This window comes from Chelon labrosus, assembly GCF_963514085.1.
Source record: "Chelon labrosus genome assembly, chromosome: 3".
NCBI lineage: Eukaryota > Metazoa > Chordata > Actinopteri > Mugiliformes > Mugilidae > Chelon > Chelon labrosus.
In genome coordinates this window covers 19,942,813-19,960,205 of record NC_140339.1, presented here as the reverse complement: position 1 = coordinate 19,960,205, position 17,393 = coordinate 19,942,813, and the positions used below count along the sequence as shown (strand labels likewise).

Here is a 17,393-nt window from a genome sequence, read left to right as displayed (position 1 = left end):
GGACTGAGGGAGATATTCAGACCAATCCTTCAGGACTTGAGCAGAAAGAAAAAAGAACAGCGTCACATGTCTTTTCAAGATGGAAAAGGGAAAGAGGTCAGAGAAAGAGGGAGCGCAGGTGATGGTTTTAAGCTGCTGGTGTCACAGGCAGATAAAGGCTCCTCTGCCGCCGGGCTGTCATCTGCATTGCACACAATATCCCCTTTATTCGCAATATCACCTTTCTCTATTTTGCTTCATCTGCCACCCCGGTGGAGCAACTCCCAGTGTGATGCACTTTTTTCTCTCCCCATCACACAGCTGCCAGCGATACTGTATATATCATTCTCTCTCGTTCTCAATCCTACGTGCTCTCACACGCTGAAAAAAAACAAAAAAACAACCTATACTTACACATGCAGTTTCTCACACGCATACCTTCCGTATTCCTCACCAACTCATAGTGCTTTTCTTCACATTTCGTCTCTGCTTTGACACATGCATTCTACCCGGAGATCTGCTTATCGAACAGTGTTCTCAGTAGTATTATTAATGTAACCTCACATGTTGCTTCCATCTCCACTGGCTCTCTGTTTTATATCGAGTGCAATACGTAATCCTGATTTATTGTTCATCTCTGTTTTTACTCATAAAATTTCACTATGCACACAAGAGAGACATCAGCAAGTGCACGGCTACAGTTTGAACTGAAATGCTGTGTTATTTCTCTTCCTCTGTATTCCAAAAAGCCTTATCGTATAATCTTGTCATTAGAATCCTTCTTAACCTGAGCCTAATCTTAATGTTCTTGAGCTCTAATCCTATGAATAACATGCTCCCTCTCCAAAGTTGCAACAAAATGTCCATAATTTGGAAGATTTTCACTCATCTTTTAATCCTTGAATGGAAAAGGATGAAAAGCAAGAGAACAGAGACGAGCACTTCATGCTCACTTTCACGTCGTCCGTTCTACCGTGCCCCTCACAAAGGTTCGCAAACACACATGCGAGCACGAAAACCTGGAGTCACTAAACCGTGGAGAGACGGGGGTTTGGTTCATTGCTCACCTTGGCGGGTTTGATCAATGGCAGTCTGCCTCCACCAAATCCCTCCCACAAACAGAGCTGAACAAACAGACAGAGAGCATTTACACAGTCCCTGATAATCCCCTAATCCATATAACCTGCTTTCTAATCAACACACACACTCACATGCATGCAGGAGTGAATATGTACACCGCTACCCCGTACATATCCGGGAACACAAGCAGACAAGCGTGCACCAGAGGAACACACACTTCTACACACAAGCATTTGCATGCATGCACACGCACATCCCGTATCAGTGACTTTTGCCTATTATCCTCCCTGACCTCCTCAACAGGACATGGCTGATAGTCTCTTTGAGGTTGATAACAGAAAGACGGGTTAATAGGGATTAATGGAGTGTATACACACAGTGCGCACGCACACATTTCAGTGCTTGTGTGTGTGTGTATGTTTGTGCATTTGATTACTCGGTATCATGTAGCTGTCGGCGATGCAGCACTCCCACGGCTTGATGGGATAATTGAAGCGTGGAAAAGCCATATAGAGTTTGTCAAAACTCTTAATGGTCTGAGCGCCATGGACAACATGAGCGCGCCGCTTAGTGTCATTAAGTGTCTTCCACTCTATGGAGCAGACTGAGATTTTATCACTGGCGGAAAAATGATAGCTACATTTATATAATTCTGATCAGTTATTCAGACAATTTAATGACCTGCTCAAGACTCTTCCTGGCTGTCTCACTAATGCACTTTATCTTTTTATCACCTAATTTGTTTCATGTATTAGACATGCAATTTGCGGCAACTTTATGGACTCTCATATCTCAGAAAATATCTTTATGCACGCTGTAATTAAAAATAATAAGCATAACAGCATAACATTTTTTTTAGTTTTTGTGGAGAATTTGGTGGGTGGCCAACCACCTGTTCATTGAGCCTTTTTCAATTAAAAACAAAAAAGATAAAAACACACAAAATTAGAGCGCTACCACAACTAACTGAAAATATAAAACCTCTATAGGCCTACAGAAGCTCATAGGTACAGCTTTCCAGTTTCTCTGTTGTAATCATAAACTGTGTAAAGATGGATGGCGGTACAGCTTCTTAAATGTGAAGCCAAAGCAAGTAGAGCTCCCCCTGGTGACTGGCTGCAGTATAGATCATGAGCTCCACCCCCTCCATGTTAGTGAATGGGACTTGGGCCAAACTAACACACAACAGTACACATCAAATAATTTTTTAATTTTAGGTAGTTAATATGATACTGATACATATTCAAGTGTCTGAGAAGTTTTGTTTTAGCTCGTTATTTGATGCTATAGAAACAGGTCGTGACATCAAGAAGGCTGCAAGTTGCTATGCCAACCGCTCCATGAAGTGGTCCTGTAGGATTGCGTTGGAGAAAAAAAAAAAATATATATATATAATCCAACATTTCCTTGTAAGTGGTGGAGGTAGAGCAGAGCGTAGTATTAATTAAATGAAAACGCGAGTGGCGGAAGTGTCCCTCCATCCATTGATGATGATATTTAATCGCAATCAATCACATGATATCTACAGCTCTCATTTACCACAAATTTTTTAAAAATCTGTTCTAAATGTACTTTAAGAGACTTTTTTTTTCTTACTCTTATCGACCTGGTAGTGGACACATATGCTTGCTTAATGCAGTCCAACACAAGACAAATACGGTCGAGAATATTCTCCTGAATAACTTCAAAGCTACTGTATGCTCCAAAAATATACAGTGTCTCCTTTGCATTTAACCTGCTGGGTCGACCTTTGGCAAGGTGGAGGAGGGCTCTCTGCTCTCAGCTAAATGTTTGACCAACAAGCTTTCTTTATGAGTTTCTGCTTGTGTGTCTCTGGCCTTGAAGCCATACCAACATTACTGCCCACAAATTATTTGTGGGGGAAAGTTGGTCTGGAATCATTAATTTGGGAACTGATTATATGCTCTGGCAAATATCCGATGAAATAGTTTGGGTGGTCTTTATGAGATGATGGACAGAAGAGTGCTGACACGAGAGACAGAATAGCAGTCAGTGCCAATTCAGTTGCATGCAGAGGTATTATTCTCTGTATCAGTTGAAACTTACAATAATTTAATATTTTATATTTTAAATATTCAAATATATTTTAAAATAAAAAGTCCAAGTAAAGCAAATCAGATGTCAAAATTTCTGTCAGAGACTTTTGCTCTGTAGCTCTGCCTGTTTTCTTCCATTGCCCTTAGATTCTGTCCTTTGGTACGTCTCCCTTTCCCAGACAGCATCCCTGTCTCCTCAACATCTTCTCTTGTCCCCCCTTTTTCTTCAGGTACGGTGGACGAAGACAGCCGGCAGTGCCAGCGACAAGTTCCAGGAGACATCCATCTACAATGAGACGCTGCGCATTGATGGCATCCAGAGGTTTCAGGGGGGTCGCTACTACTGCAAAGCTGACAACGGGGTGGGGGTGGCTGCCATCAAGTCCATCCGCGTAGATGTGCAATGTAAGTGGGCAGGGAGAAAGAGGACAGAAAAAAAAAAGAAAAAACCCTTCCACTTCTAGACCACAGCTGACTTTAACCGCAGCCATTCCCACTGTTAGAGAGGACCAAGATGGGTGAGAGATGGAAAGATTGCAAGACGTAATATGAAAGACTGATTGGACGGATGATGAGATTTCAGGTGGGAATGGTTTCCAAGAGTATCTGATAAATTATGGTGGAGTGGATTAAAAGTATGGTGGGAGGATTATGGGGAGGTGGGTCGATCAAATCTGTTGTGCTGTAGATAAGAAGATTAAAAACTAAAAAAACTAAAATTTCATTGAGATGTTGGCCATTTGTTGAGTGTATACACCGGGATAATGCACTATATATAGTTTACTCCACCAATAAGTGTAATAAGCAGGGGGTGCGGGGGTGTTTTGTCAGATACTCCTGGGAGAAGGTGAAGTCTGTGGAATATATCGAGAGATTTAAAACAGTTAGTCCAGGCAGTACGGGCTCCCTAACACACTGTTTCTCAACTGTCCCATGTCATTATGGACTGCAAAAAAGACGAAAGTTGAAAAATAACAAAATCAGAGCTTGACCGTTTAGGCTGAAACGACCTCAGAGTTACTTTTAGCTCTGTCACATCCTCTGCCAGCCACAATTAGAATGTAAATTACCATTCGTCTAATAATTGAGAGGTTATGTTTCCTGTTCGGACCTCATTTGACCTGTCTCTGTAGCCTGGGGCCCTGCAATGAGCCTGTTGTTGTTGCCTGTAAAACAAAAAGGTACCAGATTATATTACAAGGCTCTTTTATCTTGGACAGGCACCAGTAATTTCCCTGAGAGACACTCCACACTGAAGAGTTTTGACCTACACCAATGTAAGCATCTGACACTGGTGTTGCTAACAACAGCTTCAGAATCTGCTTTGGCAAATTAAAAGAAATATCCTCTGAGAATGATGGCAGAAAACAACAACAACAAAAAAATCATGTGCAAGGCTATGCACTGCCAGGACAGCTTGCTATTTGTGCAGCTGTGGTAGCTGACTAAATAGTCTGTTGAGATACGACACAATTCGGTTGCCTTGGCTCATGTTCCATCATCAGTTCATACAAAAAGGTAATGATCTCACACAGTCAAGGGTAGTGTCAAAGCTTCAGTGTGGCTCCCCCAGGATTTGAGGTTAACAGTATTTAGTAACATTTATTACAAACTGAATGATATTTAGGCATGCTGACAATCATGAAAACAGATAAAATTACAGTATGATTTAGAAACTTCTCTTTTGGTATCTGTGTAATGAATTGCACCCACGCCCACCGTGTTGAGAAGCAGCATTGTGTTGTAGGGGTCCCGTGCTGCTGCTTGTTTCACTGCCCCACTGTCCCAGTGAGTCAGGGGCCAGGTCATGGCGACAGGTTGATTCACACGCAAACATACACCCCGCTCATCAATACCACTGCACACGCTGATTTAATTCCCGGCACCCTAAAATCCTCATCCATTTCTTAAAACTGCTTATTGTGTAACTAGTTCCTTCCCTTATTGATTCAATCATTTTAATGGTGAGTTTATAGACTAATAGAAACAGGCAGATTTTTCAAGGGCCCTATAACACTAAACGTCCGTTACCTTTCTTTCATTTGCTAAATTTATCTCTTCTTTTACTCTGTGTTAAGTAGGACACCATAGCGTGCTTCCTTTAGCATCAAATCTCAGAAACCATACTATTTCACCTTTGCACTCACAAGCAGTACACACATCTGCACACAACACACAAATGCTCCCACCATGCATGTCCCTCCAGGATTTGTCACTTGCGCACCACCCTGCCTCAGCCTCTTAATGGGGCTCTCTCTCCCTCGTACTTCTGCCTCCCTTTCTTCTGATAGTGTTAGTTCTCCCCAGGCGCTAGCTTGGCCCCTGCTGGGGAGCTGGTAATTGCAGGGGGCCTGGGTAGTAAACAGGTTGCATTGTGAGTGTAGTTGTGACAGGAGCTCTGTGAAGCTAACCAGCTCTGACGGCCAATGCTTGTTCAATTCCCCTTCCCCCATGCTGCGTTAGACCCAGCGGCGATCAGCCACGCTTCCTACACAGGGCGACTTCAGTGCTAGAACGATGTAACAATTATCCAAGGCTACCAGGGAAAAAGAGAGGGAGAGAGACAGAGAGAGATGAATATGGAGGGGAAGATGGATGGGAGAGTGAAGGAAGAGATGTTGGAACAGGGAGGGAGGAAGAGGGAGAAGTAGGAAGTAGTGACCAACAAGGATTAGCGTTCAATGGATAGTAAGAGATCAACAGGCGAGGCCACCAAATAATTTCTTAAAGTACAGATATACTAAGTTAATGTAAGTTAATGTACAAATGTGTAACAGATAGGAGCGACATTTGACTGACAAACGATGCCAAGATAGAGGTCCCCAAATGTTTAGAAAAAGGAGTCACTGACCATCAAATTTTACATGCTGATAGCAGTCGGTGACATCCATTCATACATACCAGATCCTGGAATACCCAGTAGCAATCAACTGTCAGCTACAAAGCAATGGGCTTCAAATCTGCCCTAAGATGGCATGACTGTGAGTGCCACAGTAAATGAATCATGTTACATTTTTTAGTTATTTGACCACTCACTGACCAGTTATCTCCTATAGAAGCAAGACTGGATCAGCCTGATCTCACCAGAGAAACCATACCAGTGAACCGTTTAACCAACGTTTACATAGGCAGCCTAGATCTTAGAGGCAAAAAGACTCATCTTCCATGACTTTTTGGACCTGTGACTGCTCCTCGCTTGGCCAAAATCAGCTCCGTTCGGTTTTGCCAAAATGTAGCTTTACTGGCTTTAAACAGTTGACAAGATAGCAGTTGGTGGTAAACACAGGCTCTGGGCTCCAAAAGACCCTGTCAAAAACCAATGGGAGATTTCACAGATGAAATGCCCGTGTTTTTTTCCACAGAGATGGCACGCAAGAAATAGACGAATGTGTGTAGTTCAACCAAGAATGTGCAAGGGAGGAAATGTGGAGAAAGAAAAGGCAATGTTACATTTTTTGTATTATTTTTTTTTTTAACACTACCATGCAGTGTGAGGTGGGAAAACAGAACACACACACAGAATCTATGTGAAGGTTGACCTGAATCTGTCGATCGGATGTGCAGGTCAGACTGTAGTTACCTAAAGAGCACTTGACCTTTCACGGAAAAGCTGAACAGCGAGTTTAGGAAAAAGCTGAAGTAATGGTGATTGATTGTGGCTGAATAGATTGTAGTATTGAGGTAGCTGAAAATTCCACTCAACAAAGTAGAGAATTGAGGGACGAAGAGAGAAAAGGAGAGGGAGAGGAAATAGATGGAAGAGAGCGGCCAAAAGACAAATGAAGACGGTGAAAAGAGAGATGGAATATGGGGAGGGAAATGAGAGCGAGAGGACGATGCACATAATAAGGCACTGTAGATGCACTCATGCTTTTCAATTTGGACGCCTCCAACAGACCAGTTATTGGACTAGAGGGCAGACCACGCTGCTACCTGCACAGGGTACAAACAGGAGTTTCAGCGCTCCCTCTCTGCTTCTCTCAATCACACAATTCTCCTTTTCATGTCGAAGGCTTTTTACACCGAAATGATCAAGCACTGGACTCTATTCACTCTTTATTTTACCCATCTTCTACTTCATCCCCTCGTTCCTCCATCGTTCATGTTTTTTTCCACATCCTCCATTATTTTCCTCCTATCTCCTGCATCCTTTTGGCCTTCCTTTCTCAAACACACACTGTTGAGGGATGAAGCGGTGTAGCTGTGCATGTGTGCACATGAACAGATTCAGCTGGGGTCTTTCTCCTCTCAGCTGTGAGGCTCGACCACAGCAGTGTCTGGCTGTAGGTCATCTGTCCTGCCAATGGATTTAACTTTGCCGTCATACAATCGCACGGAAACAGGCACACTCATTTTAATGCAGCGCACACGTCTTCTTTACTTACATACGCAGGAGCGTGCACACGGATGCATACAGTAACATGGACACACCCGCAGGTATACACATATGAGTTCAAATGCACACATGCTCACTCATAGTGTGAGAGTGAGAGCGGCAGAAGGGGGAAATGAGGGAGCGAGAGGCAGAATGATAGATGGAAACGGAAAAGACAGCAGGGGAAATGAGTGGAGAGTTTCAGGAACGGCGCGAAGGCACATATTCAATATTCTACTTAAAATAAAAGGCACATACAACAAAAGTCTCTCCCATACTCCTATAGCTGACACCCTGTTTCTCCCTCTCAGTCATTCATTCTCTTCCTTTTATCTATTTGTCTTTTCTACCTGCAACATTCCCGACTATACACTGTAACGTATCCCTCCTTAACCCACTCTGTACACTCACTCCTTAGCTATACTCTGAGTCCAGTTATTAATTCAGAATGTATTTGCTTATTAATTATAGGACTGATTTGAATTAATCCATTAGTACAAAAGCCTCGGTGCTTGTTCTCTGTATGACTCTACTTATGGGGCCTTCAGTCAACCAGTTATAAAGTCTATATTCTTGATCCTATATGCATGTGGAGCAGGGCTATTCCTTTTTTTCTGACAATCTTCCCTTCCCCACTTCCACAGAAAATGCATACAACAGCCTTTCCATTAATTTACTGCCACTTAGATTGGCTTCACTAATGCTTTCCACTCAAAAATATCCCATCCACCCATCAGCCATCACAGCAAACAACTTTCTTGCCCTGTCAGACCCACATCACACAGTGTTCATCGATATCAAACTGCTGACTTAATGACCTGGCACTCTAACCACTGAGGCAGTGGGACAGTGAGCAGGCGGGGTTTAACTTTGAGTAGCCTCTACTGGTGGGATGGACTTGGTTCAGAAACCCAACTAGCGATGTGCAAATCAGGAAAATGGTTGATCTGTTTAAAAAATAAAACAGCACCATTTGGTTAAATCAACTAGTTCAGATCACATCCTCTGTGGAGTCATTACTCTCTTCAGGACACAACAAGGTAAGTGGAAAAGTGATGGGGGGTAATCATGATGATGCTCATAGCAACTCCGGTGCTGATTGCATTAATGATGTTAATGTTAAAGGCGATGTCATGACAGTGGGGAAGATGATGCCTTCACAGGGCAGGAGTTCTTCTTTCTGGTTTCAGTTGTTTCTTGTCACTTGGAAGCTCATATTGAGCACTCCCTCGCCTGATGGCAGCTGACTCCGGACTATTATCCATCCTCATCCTTCTCGATCTGAGTGCAGCCTTCGACACCATCTCCCACACCACCCTCATTGACAGATTAGTATCTATTGGCATCTCTGACACACCCCTGGACTGGTTTAAATCTTATCTCTCTGGCCGCACTCAGTTCATCCAGTTGAAAACATTCACATCCCAACCATCTCCCCTCTCCTCTGGTGTTCCCCAAGGCTCTGTACTAGGCCCTATTCTGTTTATCATCTATCTCCTCCCCCTTGGTCAGATCCTCCGTAAATTCAACATCCACTTCCACTGTTATGCGGACGACACCCAGCTCTACCTTTCTTCAAAACCCACCTCCACATTCCCGCCCTCCTCCCTCTGTGACTGTTTACAAGAAATTAAAACCTGGTTCTCTTCCAATTTCCTGAAACTCAACAGTGATAAAACAGAGGTTCTCCTCATTGGTTCCAAGTCCACTCTCACTAAAACTCCAAGTTTCACCATCCCCATTGATAACTCCTCTGTTTGCCCCTCCCCGCAGGTTAAGAGTTTGGGTGTCGTCCTTGATGGTACTCTTTCATTCCAAAGCCACATCAATAACATTACTCGGTCAGCGTATTACCATCTACGCAACATCAACCGTCTCCGCCCATCCCTCACTCCCAACTCCACTGCCATCCTAGTCCACACCCTGGTCACATCTCGGCTGGACTATTGCAACTCCCTTCTCTTTGGTCTTCCCCACAAGTACATCCATAAACTCCAATTGGTTCAGAATTCTGCTGCCCGCATCATCACCAGGATCCCATCCATCAATCACATCACACCTGTTCTGCAACAGCTTCACTGGCTTCCGGTCAAATTTCGTGTGGACTTCAAGATTCTGCTCCACACCTTCAAGGCCATTCATAACCTCTCTCCCCCATACATATCTGACCTTCTCCACATCAACACTCCTTCCCGGACACTCAGATCTGCCTCATCTATCAGCCTCATTGTGCCTCCTGCCCGTCTGACCACCATGGGGGCCAGAGCCTTCAGCCGCTCTGCCCCCGGTCTCTGGAATTCTCTCCCACCAAGCATCAGGAACATTGACACACTCTCCACCTTCAAATCACATCTGAAAACCCACCTTTTTAAACAGGCGTACTCCCTTTAACATTCTTTTAGTGATTTAGTATTTTATTATTTTATCTGTTGTTGTTATTGTTTGTTGCTGTAAGGTGTCCTTGAGTGCCATGAAAGGCGCCCCAAATAAAATGTATTATTATTATTATTATTACTAATTTCTGCCAATTTAATGTGTCTTTTGGGGATTTCTGCTGCTGAACATTGAAAATGACAGAAACAATTACATTGTTTGAGTTACTTATACACAAACTTTGCCGCAAAGTGTTTCATTGTGCTTCATTTTAAAGTGGTTACAAATGAAGTTTTAACCAAAAGTTACATCCCCATAGTTATCGCAACGGGATTTTCTAAGCAGTTGGCGTAGGGAAGTAAGAAAAGCACGTACAAATACAGATACACAAACGTGGAGGAAAACGTGGAATGTGTAATGTGCTCGCTGACATACATTGTATAATTTTTTATTATAACAAGAAGGTGTCCTAATCAGTATAAAACCACAAATTTCCAAATGTACACACGCCCTTTTACAGCTTAGGCAGTTATCACCCTAACTGCCACAGACTATGGAAGTCAGGAAGTATAATCTATTATTCCAGCAGTGTCTTCAAAAGGGGTCTCAACACAGTAATACACGATCTCAGTGTTTGTGACAGTAGCATGTACACACACACTTTCACACCCATAAACAGTAGGCTAGGTGGCATTTAGATTGTCCCTGTTGGCCAGAGTCTTCTGTCACAACATGGGCTCTGTGCTTCAGGGTGACACCAGTCCTGGCTGGAGCAAGAGAAATGGGCGGTTGCTCTGCTGGTGATGAATGGAAGCAAAGCACACACACACACACACGGACACACGCAAATATATATTCAGTACAGGTTGCACTCACAAACTTTTACACAGGAAAAAGTAAACTGCAGTTTAGACAGTGAAGTGAAGAGAGAGGCAGAAACAGGTAGTTTAAAAGAAGCTTTGACCTTTCAGTGGGATCGAGGTTGAAGCCTCAGGGTGAATCATTGGGCCACCACGCCACTGTCTGAGTCACAGAGTGCGGTAAAAGCTCACACAAACTTTCTTCCCTTTGCTCGCCATCTCTTTCATATTCCTCTCCATGTATTTCTCTTGTCCAAACTTTCGATGCCCCCTCCAACACCACTCAGTGTGTTGCTTCAGGTTGCTCTTTCCGTATATATTTCTGTTGGTGCGTGCTTCGTAAATCCGTCGGCCTGTTTTTTTTATCACTCAGCCCTGTTGGATTTGTATCTCCCTCGTGTCCTTTTGCTGAAGTTATTCTGTATCCGCCTCTCTCGAAAGGAATCGTATTTTTTTCCCCTGCTCTGGACTGCTATTGAAGGAGTGTATTTTGAAATATACTTTATAATGTTGTTGATTTTTTTCATTCCAACTCCTCCAACTATTCCGAGACTTGATTTGATCTGCAGCACATAGTTAGAACAAGTACATTAGAAATGTACCAGATCACATCGGTTCCTGATAATTCAAAAAACTCCCCTTGGCCAGAATAAAAATCTAACTAGAGAAAAGTAGTTTAAAGAACACAAGGAGACTGCAAGGTATTTAGGAAAGCTGGCATAAATGTGTGAAATTCTCAGTGTTAGAGATTTTTTTTTTATTCTGTTTGTCTTTGGTGGCCAACACCAACAATTTGCCGACCACCTGTTTATTCGAAGCAAAGTGCCGTACCACACTACAATCTGTGTAGCAGGATGTTGTATTTTTCAGGAAATGGTGTCCTCATTAGTGCGGCAAATTGGGAAGTTATTCAGTCTTTGTTGTGATATTTGAGTTAACAAAATAAGCTTCAGATGGTACTGTTTCAGTCCAACGTTGGTTGGAACCATTCATTGATTTTTGTTAGTGGACTCCAGGCTAAATCTGACTTCACATGTTTGACTTATGTGACATGGTGTGCAATATATGAGTACATTAAGTGGGTTATCAAATGTTAAGGTAAACAGTTTCCATTCTTAAAGAAGAGCACAACATCAGTACATTTTTATCTGGGAGATTACCAGGCTGCTCTACTCTGCCATGACACACGTTCTTATGCCACTCCCAGATATGCTGTGTGTGTGTGTGCATCTGTTCTATTTACGAGTGTGTGTTGATCCAGAGGTATGTATATGGATACAATTCTCAGCAAAGTCAGCAGGGATAAATTACTGTTAATATAATTTCTTTAGCAACAATACATCTAGGAAGCACCACTTTATAATAATGGCTGAACATTCATAGTTTGCAACACTGTTATAAATAGTGACTGCAAAATAGATACAAAAATACGGGGCTACAAAACCTTTGTCTTGTAAAGCTGCAGACATTTATCTTCCCCCTGTGTATTTCATTGCATCTGCATTTTTATCCAACATCCCATTTCTCTCAAACTGTCGTAACCTGGGATTCCAGTGTGTGTATACAGATGCTGAACAATGAGTAGGAAAAGGCAAAAGTTTATGTTTTTTTCGCTTTAAAAATTGTTCATAATCAAGTTAAAAACACAATATGTTCAAAATACAATAATTCAAGCATTCATTGGAAAATACTGATCATAAAAGATGAACTACTCACTGCCAAGAACAGTTTAACGTTTGCTTGTTGCTATTTGGAGGGGACAGCAATGGTGCAACTGTCATTAACCAAAATGTAAGTCCACAGACAAAATCCTGTAGGCGACCTGATGCCGTGCTCTGAGTTTTTCAGGTTTACAATAAATGCAGATCGATATGCAAATTCTCTTTTCACAGGAAAAATAGGCGGAAAATGCTTGCACTGAAAAAGGTATGTTGACAGGAATAGTCTCACCTAAGAAATATCTGTAGCACACATTAATGGTATGTGTGAGATGCAGCTGTAACATTTTCACTTAGCATTATATGTGGGAGGCTTTTGACCCAGAGTTACTACTGTTTTTGCTTTAAAAATATGTGTAAATACACATGAATACTCATACACTCATAAAGCTCACCTGCAGGAGTGCAGAAGCAGCAATATCACAATTTTAAATTATTCCGTTACAAGTGGAAATCTTATATCCCAAATCCTTACACAAGTCTTATCAGTGTAATGTATTTCAAGTATATAGTAAAAGACAGGTAAAAGCATGTCTATCAGTGTTATACTTATTGGATTATTATTACAAATGCAATGAAATGCAAGCAGCATTTAAATATTTTAGCAGACTGAGGTAGAGCTAATTTTGCTCATTTTATACATTTTATATTCCGTCAACTGCCTTAATTTAGTGTATAAAAAGTCATTGTATTTTATATCATTTATATAAGATGATGTATCATAAATTGCTCATTCTTGTTATCTTCCTTCCTTCCTTCTTTCTTTCTGATACTCTTGGCATTACTCTGGTTGAGGAAAATACTTTAGTCAACCATAATACTTTCATAGCAGCATATACTTAGTAAGGAGGACACACTCCATCCAAGGTTATTACACTCACCTCACAGCAATACGATTTGAACTTATGTTCTTCTGCACTGATAGAAATGAGGGTCAAATGAACTGGATGCTCACAGATGAGATTAATCCAAAAGAAAACAGAGTGGGAAACCTTAAGATGAGAGGTTACATGTTATTTTATCTTTTCATGAGTTGAACGGTCCATGAAGGTTGATAAAACTGCTCACTTGAGTGTTTTTATATATTTATTTTGAAGCTCTTTTATGGTTCTTATTACACTTCTTTTCCTTTGCCATTGCTATGGGTCAGTGTGCGCATTCTGTGGTACTTGTGACCTTTGTTTTTAGTTTGTTTGTTGTATTTAAACCTTGGATTTGTCAGAGTACAGGTGTAGAGCACAGAGCAGACAACCCGCGCAAGGACTCTTGGCCATGCAGCTAGCAACACTGAAGCGAGGTATTAATTAAAAATAATCATCATCTTACTGGCAGACAACACAACGTCTGGCACGGAGTAGGAGAACAGGACACATATGAGGGAATTATTGGGAAATATGCAAAGGTCATCAGGTGGATGAAACTGGCAAAATAAATAGGACTAAAGCAGAAATCATGACCATGTAGTTGTTTTTTCATTCCCACAAGACCAACTGTGTATGAGACAGATCAGTGAGATTTAGTAGACTCCTTAAAAGCCTAAAAACAATGCAGATCTTTAATGAAATGTGTGCATTGTGGTATTCAAGTGAAAATGCTTTCAGACTGTAAAGGCAGGGTGTAGTGTATGTGCATAAATTCCATTCACTGAATACTATACATTCTGAATCATGGTCTTAGATGTTATATTACTAGTTTACTTCAAACAAAAAAGAAAAAAATAAATAAGTCCAGGTCAAAGCAGCACCCACAGCTGAATAACTGGACTGAACATTTACATTGTGAGCTGTCAGATTTCTGGGGCAGTCAGTACCAAAGGCTACGCGCTTAAAAGTAAAAATGTTCCACTTTAGTGATATATGGTGCGTCTGTACAGTAGCTCAGTGAGTTTAATATGGTGCTAACACTGTCAGGGTTGGGGCTCTAGTTCCCACTGGGCCTATCTGCCAGAAATTTAAGCACTTACGGTATATAGCACGACAGCACTTTGGATTAAACCATATACCCAACTGCAGTGGGTATGCAGTGATAGAACTCTATACTGAATAATTTTGCTTTAATTTAAATTACAATTGTGTAGTAGAGTTAAGTATGTAAATTGATCTTTGTATGTAAAAAGGATGTTACCTAAAGAGATTTGGACTCGCGCATGGCAGCGGACCTGCAAAACGGTTGTATAATGAATTGTTTTTGTGGCAGTTTTGCCAAATACCATCCCATCCTCTTATCTGCTGTAAAAGCACAAAAGTCCCTACGGTGCAGCAACAGTTTTTGCCAATACTAGTTAAACTAGTTGCTGTGACATTGCAACATGGCGGTATTAAGTTAAGTGAAATGCCTCCGCAGCATCCGTGTACTGTCGGTGATGTTCATTGTTTAAAACTAAAAATAAATAACGTTCAAAACATTAAATCACAAGAACAAAAAATAGCTTCCATTGCTTAGCTCTAGTCAGTATCGATTTTAATCTGCATTTATTCCTGTATCATAATGACCCATTTAGAGTGTTTTTAGGTTGATAATATTAAAACAGATTTGGCCATCCCTCCATATGACACCAGTGAGTTTTTACCTGGAGCATCACAGTCACACTTATACGGTGCATAAAATCTCACTCTAATATGCAAGGTCATTTATGTCTCTTATTATATTACTGCCACATCAAGTGGTAGTAGAGTGGCTCATGTGCAGGTAGGCCTGTACATACATTACACATAAGTGTATTCCTAAGCAGCAGCTCAGTCACTAAGATTTAAATGCAGTTTGTCTCTTTTCCTATGCCATCTAATAAAGGAACTCAGGGTAAAGGTGTAAATGAAGTTAACATGACCCTACATAATAATTAATAAAGTAGCGCAGTGGAAGAAGAGCTGTGTAGTTTTTCTATAACATCATCTGGTTGAGAATGCAGAGTAATTGACAGGCCTCTCGGTCATGTTCTTAGCGCTCTCTGTGGTTTAAAAAAAAAAAAAGATTCTCATTACCACTCACTCACCTCCAGTCAAATATGTAAATGAAATTATTTGATTCGGAGTAAGAAGGAATAATAGATCTGCGCCATATGGAGCCAGCCTAGTCTCTCTAGAGTTCTCATTTGATCTTTGCAACTCGGAGAATACGATTATTATCACCTCCGCTGCCACCACATTATCATCATATCGCTATCAGGTTCACTTCACAACTAATACAAGCGAAGATTTCATAACCAGTCACGTGTGCTCTCACTTTCAAATGAACGAACTTGACTTATAATGTGCGTATGTTGTTGTGTGTGTGGATCTGGGTTTGTTAAGGAAAGAGGCAGCCTGTCTATTAATGTTTCCAGAAAAACTGAATTTGTACAGTATATGTGCACTAGTAAGTGTGTCTGACAGTGTGTGTGCTAAGCAGCGACAGGAGGATTATTGTCATAGGAAAATAATACACTGCTCTTTCTATCAAATCTAATTTAGTCCCACTGTGCACTGTATTTTTTTTTATTCAATAGGCAAAAGATGTTCCAGAGATATATACGGAGAGGTATGAAAAAGTGAAGCAGCTATTGTCCTGCTCCTCATGAATACATATTTTTGATTAAGTTCATCTCTCTGATATTTAACGTCCTCTGGGGTAGAGGCAGAGGAAAGAGACATTGTCAACATTCAGTTTCAAGGTTTCTCTCATTTCGGCTTTATTAACGGTTTTGGTCAGCATTTGTTTGACCTTCATGTGTTGGTATGGCTCAGCGCACAGTACACAAATGAATAAAGCACTTGATTTCTGATGGTTAGATTAATGTTGTCTTGCTTTCAAGTTACTCGCAGACTTAGAGAAAAATTAGCAACAGGTTGAAGTCTGTGCAACCTTCTTGTCACCTAAAAACAGAACTAAAACAAAACTTTAACACAGTCATGACAGCGGTGCAGTTACCACAGGAGTCGGTCCCGTGTCAGTACTGCTGTATCATCTTTCCTGTCAGCTATCCAGGCTAGGTCCATAACGCCCCAAATGCTACAGTGAAGCTGCGTGGTGGTAATGTGGGTTTACTGACCATGTGTATCAGGGCATTGCTGAAAAATAGCATGCAGAGTCAGCAAAGCTTGGCGGCTAAATTAAGGGCAAAAAAGCTACTTCGCTTGACCAGAAATAGCCTCTGAAACACCAGTGATGCATTGCCTTGTGTCTCCTACAAGGAACAAACAGAGCAGACAATCCCACCATTGTCTGACATTAGGCCTAATTAATTAGCACTTTGCTATGGTATAAATCGCTAATAGAAGCTCGACGTCTTTGGAGTTATTTTCAGTTCTCGGCAAATCTCATGGGTGTGTTTATAATAAAAGCATCTTCTGCATTATGATTAGCGTTGCAGCGCATGCTGGTTTGTGTGTTAGCGTGTGTATGGGTAGATTGAGTTTAAGTCTGACATTAGGTAACACATACAGGCCTGTATCACATCAACAACAGTTTGATGTTTATCTATATAAAATGAATCTCCCTCTCATCTCTGCAATGTGGGGGCCTCTGGTACAGAAAAAGCCTCTGGTCCTCCTCTTCCAGAGGCCTGGGAGTTTGAGGGCTCTGTCAAGTATTTTTGTTGTTACCAGGGCTATGCTCTTCTGAACCGAGACCACAGATGTTGTAGCTGGAATCTTTCCGCAGCAACTCCCCCAGCTTCCCATCAGAATGCTGTTATAGTTTGATAACCTTTTCCAGTAGAAGGCATTGTCTAACTGCAGTTTCTGTCTGTCAGTTTTAAATCGCTATATTGCCTGCGTAAACATGTGGGTAAGACAGCACGGCACCCTGATTCCTTCTTAGTAATTGTTAGCATGTGTAGAGGTTTCCAAAAGAAGAAACTGATGAGTCATCCTGAAAAGGGGAAGCCATCTTCCTCCGAAATAATACCCGTTGCTTCTATTTGTTTGTTAGATGCACCAGTTTGGAGACGCATTGGACAATATTACATTTTCAA

At 41.5% G+C, this 17,393-nt stretch overlaps 1 protein-coding gene across 1 annotated transcript in view; it reads left to right on the top strand.

Annotated features, from left to right (window-relative positions):
- The window catches only part of mdga1 (MAM domain containing glycosylphosphatidylinositol anchor 1), a gene marked incomplete at its 3' end in the record, with an annotated part of 163,346 nt that overhangs the window by 64,033 nt on the left and 81,920 nt on the right, over positions 1–17,393 (top strand). Inside the window, exon 4 of the mRNA XM_084541498.1 lies at positions 3,347–3,521. Within this exon, the coding sequence (XP_084397624.1) occupies positions 3,347–3,521 (175 nt within the window). The remainder of the gene's footprint in view (positions 1–3,346; positions 3,522–17,393) is intronic.